General features: G+C 44.6%; 1 protein-coding gene across 1 annotated transcript in view; it reads left to right on the top strand.

The window, feature by feature from the left end:
• The first annotated feature begins 4528 nt into the window (after positions 1-4528).
• The window catches only part of TM7SF3 (transmembrane 7 superfamily member 3), an 11861-nt gene continuing 9969 nt past the window's right edge, over positions 4529-6420 (top strand). Inside the window, exons 1-3 of the mRNA XM_014309222.2 lie at positions 4529-4687; positions 5505-5526; positions 5769-5923. Of these exons, the coding sequence (XP_014164697.1) occupies positions 4529-4687; positions 5505-5526; positions 5769-5923 (336 nt within the window). The remainder of the gene's footprint in view (positions 4688-5504; positions 5527-5768; positions 5924-6420) is intronic.

Raw genomic sequence — 6420 nt, 5'->3', positions numbered from 1 at the left:
AATGCGGAGCAAAGCTGCCTGCGGCGCTGCAGAATCGATTCGTAGTTGTCTTAATCTTTCATGAAGACAAGGAGAACCACCCTTTTCCCCCCTTTCCCTCCCTATCCACTTTTTTTTTTTAATACCTTAATTGCTATGGAGGCCGTAATTTTAACTGTTTCATGGATAATTCGGAATCGTTTTAGGCGCGTCGTTGCGGGGCTGCGGTACAGCTGATGCGGCTGGTGTAGGGCTGGATTCCCCGAACAGAAACAAGGTGGCATTCGCTACCTATGAGCATGAGCTTACATGACAAAGGGAACATGGCTAAAAGGAGGTTTGGTTGGTTTTCCCTCCCGCGACTGTGTTCAGGTGTGCATGGGTTCCCACCACCCTAGTGGATGGTGGGTTGAAAACCACTGTCGCTATAAAACTAGGCAAAGGAGCAAATCCTAGAATTTGCAGCTTGATTCCTAAACTTACTTACTTGATTCCTAAACTTACTTACTGTCTGTACTGATGTAATCTGACTCTATTTGGCACGGGCTTTTTTTTTTGTAATTTCCCTGTGCTCCTGCATGTGACTAAAATAGGAGTCCAGAGTTAAGTGTGCTGTAATAAGTATAGTTTGGGAAGATTTACAGTCACTTTTTTTTTCTGGTTAAATTCTTATCTGTTCAAATAAAGGAAAAAATAAACAGTTTCCTCTCAGAGATAACTCAGAGATAAGCAATCAGTCCTTTGTATCAGGGCTGATGTAAGCCTCCTCCTCTTAGTTTTGCTTTATTTTTATACTTGCTTCTAACCATAGACTCATAGAATGGTTTGGGACCTTAAAGCTCATCTCATTTCAATCCCCCTGCCATGGTCTAGTGGACACCTTCCACTAGGCCAGGTTGCTTAATGCCCCACCCAACCTGGCTTTGAATGAATGAAGCTTAATTGTCCCAAAGGAGACTCTTGGGATACTTTGAAGGGCTGCAGGACAGCATTTGGAACCAGTTCCAGGTGTAGAAAGCTTCTCTCTGCCCAGGTTTCATGCCCAAGATCCTAATGGAGAGCCAAGTATTCCCTGTTTCTTGCAGGACCTAAAAGCTGCTGGGCACCTGATGGTCACAAGCAGATGTGAGAATGAAAGCTCTGCTTTCTTAGACCTTGATGTCCTTAAGATAACTTAAAGGATGCTAACTAGCAGCTTGTCTCCTGGACTTGATGAAAATGGGTCATGTGTTGAGTAATTTTTTTACAACATGTAAAAAGGCAAAGCAACTATGAAACCAAGCAAACTGCTTTGTCTTGAAGGAACCTGTTGCTGTTTTTCCTTGCACGATTGAGGGTGGAGGGGAAAAGTGTTTGCCTCGTGAAAATCTAATAAGCTGTGTAATTTGTGTGCCAGAGTCTAGCTGATCATTAGGGCCTTTAAACAAGGCCACTTGCTTAATGGTTCACTGATTTGAAATTGTCTTGTGCTTATTCATTTGTGGACACCCACTTTGCAGGGATGGGCTCTGCTAACTCCTAATCTTTGAAGATCCTGCTTCATTTAAAAAGTGGTGATTAGTAAAATCTTTGCATGATGGCCTGTGATACCTCTCTGGGTTTCTGGTGGGCTGCAGCTCCTCAAGCTTGGTCTTTGTGCAGAAGTGCTTTATACATTGTGTTTGTTGCCTTCCAGGGAGTTCTGTCCTCCTGAGGAGGAGTTCAGCTGGCTGTGTTTGCTACATCCCAACCAGGCTGTTTAGTTTTGGAAAAACTAAAGTGAATTTATAGTGTAATCAGGACTGAGTGGTGCTTTTGTAAAGGGAGCTTATCTGGGTGAAACTTGTTTGTGCCAGCTGTTTAGTCTATGCAGAGATGATACTTTAGAAGTTGACACAAAACTCTTCCCTCACTTTTGAGGCTGTAAAGACCTCTAGCCCGGTGAGCAGAACAGTCCTCTAGAATGGGAATGGTGCAGATGGTGACAAGCCACATTCTGTGGTGTCATCTGCTTTAAGCATCAAGTTGTTCTAAGCATGAGTCTCAGTACACACACAGTCAAAGTTCAGAAGCTTTCAGAAGTGTTCCTGCTTCTTTTGGGAGCTGGGTAGGTGCTGTATTTTTAGGGGGTTCAGTAGTGTGGGAAGACAGACCCTGTAGCCAGACTCCCATGATCTGGGTCTGTATGGCCTTACAGGTCTGATAGGCTATGGCTCCAGGCTTTATTCTGTTAAGTAACTGTATGCTAATGTTTTTCTTGCTCAAACTGGTTGTTGGTCTGAGCTTGCACTTCATCTTCATTAAATGTTTTCATGTGACTACTTGTTGTTGTACTCCCTGCACTGGAAAGTTCTCCTTAGCTCCTGGAGTTTGCTTACATCAGGTTGTTTTGCATATCCACTGCAAGGTGCTCTGCACCCAGTAGAAATGTGTTTTCTCTGACTGCACAGAACCTCTCTGAGGGAAGCATAGTGTTTGAGCACGGCTCTGCAGGTGAAGACTGTTCTGTATAGGCAGCAGGGGCATTTCTTCAGTTGTTTCTTACCGGAAATTGGACTGCTAGGTGTCATCAAGACCCCTGTGTGGTTAACTGCTCCGTGGTGGTGGGGAGTGACACTTGGCTGTTGGAGCTGGAAATGTGGTTTATTCAAAGCATCAGAGCACCCAAGAGCTTGGCACTGAATCAGCACAATGGAAACAGTTAAAACTGGGTGTAGCCTGTTGGGGAAACTGTGTGTCACAGGGAAGGGATAGCAAGTGCCGAGACTCTGGAATTGTTAGTCTTGTGGTTTAGTTAGGAATAAGGACTTTTGATCTCAGAAGGGTTCCAGGAGGTTCTATTTCTTTGCTGTCTTTACTGGCTGTGCCCTTCATATGAGAGAAGAGGTAGTGTGAGGTGACAGTGTGGGCTGTTTGCTCTGTTCGTCAGTGCTGTGTGCAGGACTATCTGTGCTCCAGTTCTGGTGCTCTTTATGCAGTAATACATGCTCAGTGCTCCATGCTCTGCTGCTGCACAGTTTCAGCAATGCTGACTTCCTTTCACCATCTGTGCAGTTGATAAGCTCTGTAATAGTTTGGGTTCCTCTCATGTATCTAACCCAAAATTACTCTGATGTGCAGTGACTGTTACAGTCCTTCCCACAGGGCAAGGAAGAGAGCATAGCCTGGCATCTTAGAGTGCTTCCAGACCTTCACTGTTGGAAGCAATAAAACAAGTTGGGATGCCTGGTTTTTGCTCCTGTCTCTGTTTCTGACTTGCTGGATCAGCTCTCTCACTTGTGAGGTGGTGTTAACTGTGCTGCTGGTCCTGTCTGGTGGGCCACCTCTGGGCAGATCAAGCTTGCCCAAAGGAGAAGGTTGTACGCTGTGACCAGCACTATGTGGTCATTGAGGTCTGTGTCCACTTTCAAAGGACGTTTGACAAGACTGAGCTCTCTGTGCTCAGGGAGTCTAATGCCTGTCTGGTATTAGAACCAGAGAACTGGTGATAGCAATAGGCCTGGTGAATTGTGAGTTGATTAATTTAAGCAATTAGTCTTGCTCACCACCTTCCCTTTCTGTCTCAGTGCACCAGTAGTGACAAATGACAGAGATGGAGAAGGCTGGAAGGATGCTGTGGTGTGTGGCTGTGGAACAATTCCTCTTCCAAAAACTCCTTAGAAGGGTCTGTTGCTCTGCAGTGTTCATCCTCTTTTAGGCCTGGCTGGAAGTGTGGTTCAAGGAGCCTGTGAACAGCAAGCTGAACAAGACTTGTCTGGTGGGTGTAGATGTTCTTCACCCTGAGTCTCTGCTCTTGTGCCCAGACTTTGGGATAATGTGTGTCACATGTGCTGTTCTCGGAGCAGTTATGCAAACAGAAAGCAATATAGAACACCATACCTTAATTCACCACACTAATTAAACTTGAGAGAGTGCCTCTGACATTTAGAGTCTCATGATCACGCTGAAGTAGTGGCTGTGTGTCCTGCTGACGAATCTGTCCTTATTTATGCAGAGGCCCCTGGGTATGGGTACAGAGTGGAGGTGAGAAACAAGGCGGAGCAATGCAGCTTTTTCCCCTTGATGTAGATCACACAGAGAATGTGTATGGTCTCAGCTTTTTTCTTAAAGAACAAAAGTGTGAATGTCTTGCGGTTCAGGAAGCTCTGCTAAAGTTTTTAAAGAGCAAAGAAAAATATTTTTCATGAATTGTAAGCATTCACTGTAAATTTCTGAATGTATAGTTTTATAGTCTGTGCCTTCTGAATGCTTTTTAGCATTCATACTGCTACTTGCATTCGTGGTAGAACTTGAGCTAGTGAGGAAGGATCAGAGGATATCTGAATGCTGCTCAAGGGACTCTGAAGAATCAGAAGCCGAAGGATGCACAAAGTTTTTTTTTGCAGCTTTAATTTTACATTACTGTGTGAAAATTTGGTGTAGAAGCTTCTACCTTAACACAAACTGCAGATGATGGAGCAGAAAAATAGAGTATCTTTCTTTCCTCACAAGTGGTTTATGAACGCCCATATTTTAGCTGAGGCTTTATTTGTGATGCAGTACCGGTATTAATTGAATTTTGGGAATGAGCATGTACGGGTTGAAGTTCCTTCCCTCACTGTGTATGGAGTGGAGGAGGCATAACAGCTTCCCTCTGTTAACATATCAGGAGGCAAAAAAACTGGCCAATGATGCCAGTTCTTGGCAGGAGAGAGAGAAAAATAACAAGAAAGCAGTCAGAGAGTACTGGGTATAGTTTCAGGTAAGTAAACTGTCCCCTCCCTTGTGAAAGGGAGCCCCTCAGTGTCATCAGCAAGTGTCCTTCGGATGGTGCTGCTGGTGACTCTGTGTTAAGGAACTCGGCAGTACCAACCCTTTCCACCAGAGGCAACTTCATTGAGGAAGTGTGTGTGTGTGTTCAGGCTTGATACGTTTTAGGTCTGTTTGGATACAGAGGCAGGCAGAAGAATTCAGGGAAAAGCCTGGAAGGCATTGTGCAGCCTGGCTGCAACCACCAACCAAAGAGCATCTTGTGGCTGCTTCACTTTCCTCCCTTGGCATCCCCTGTCCCTGCAGCACAGGGAGAAGCCAGGCTTGCTTGCAGGACTTGAATGACAAGCCAAAGCTGATTCTCAAAGATCTTGTATCCTAGCTCATGTGGTTCTCTTTCAATTAAAATGACAGTGGATCATGGGGTTATGCTCATTGTAAGAAGAAATGGTCTGAGTTGTGTCTAGGAAAAATTAGTCAGATTTTTAGGTCTAGAGATGGGGATGCAGCAATCCTAATGATTAAAAACCGTTTGGCAGCAAAAAAATGTGGACTAGCTGAAAGTGGGTAAATGTATGTATGCAAACTACTGTCTTCTGGAACTTGACTTCAATTCCCATGGTTTGTAGGAATTCACCTGCAAAGTCTGATGGATATCGTGCAAGTTGGCGGGCTGGTACAAACATACCTGCCTGTATTTGCCAAAGACCAGGCAGTCCTCAGTATCTTCTCTTACTGACTTTTTGGAGTGTAGCTGGCTGGTTGGGTAAGCTGTATCAAATCCTTACTCCTGGCAGGAAGCTCTGTCCCTGTGCTCAGGTGAGTGCCAGGCTGCAGAGCAGGTAGCCTGGCTGTACCTGTGTCTGCAGGTACAGCTCTGTGTGCAGCAGTCTCTGAAAGCTTGGTACAGCTCACAGGATGAGAGCAGCACAAAGCAACATCCTGCTCTGCTCCCAGCTGATTAATACTGAGCTACTGGAAACTTCCAGGCTTCTCTGGTAATTGCTTCCCTCTGGACCAAAAAAACCCTGTATCTTCCTTTTTTTTTTTTTATAATGCAGGTCTTCTTGAGCTCTCCTTGGGAAAATTCAGAAATGTCCTACTTAACCAGACCAGTCCAGTGGAGGCTGTAATCAGGAACATCGCCAGCAATGTGACTGTGGTTATTTTTCAAGTGCATGCCCAGCAGAGTGATGTGGTGATATCCTTTGATAAGGTAAGAGTGTCACTTCTGTTAAGTGCTGCCTGTCTTTCAACAAAGACTTGGCTCTGGTACATGTAGGACTAATGGACTGAAGCTGTATAAATAAAGTGTCTTTTACCTGCTTGGCTTTTAGACAGTGTTACTGTAGCTTCGGAAATTCTTTCTTGTACTTATATGTCATAGCTGCTATTTTGAAAGACTGAATGCCAAAGGAATGTCAGAGCTGGCTTGAAAATGTTTCAAGGCTCTTTATTTGGTGGAAGTGGTGCTTTTTGTCATGTGACTCTACTGACTGTTGTCCATCAGCTTGTCACATTAAAACCAGATCTGTGTGTTTGCCAGATGCTCCATGCATGATCACTTTGGGATGTTGGGTTGTCTGCTGTTTCCATGGCTTGTATTTAACCACTGTAGATAGAATGTGTTGTTATCCCAGCTCCTTGTCCTGAATCTAATCCTCCTTCGGTAACACATGGAGAAATTCCTCTACATACTCCAGTAAAAGCTGC

Source organism: Geospiza fortis, unplaced genomic scaffold (genome assembly GCF_000277835.1).
Source record: "Geospiza fortis unplaced genomic scaffold, GeoFor_1.0 scaffold8, whole genome shotgun sequence".
Lineage (NCBI taxonomy): Eukaryota > Metazoa > Chordata > Aves > Passeriformes > Thraupidae > Geospiza > Geospiza fortis.
Note: the sequence above shows the minus strand (reverse complement) of the source record. Positions and strands in the feature narration are given on the sequence as shown.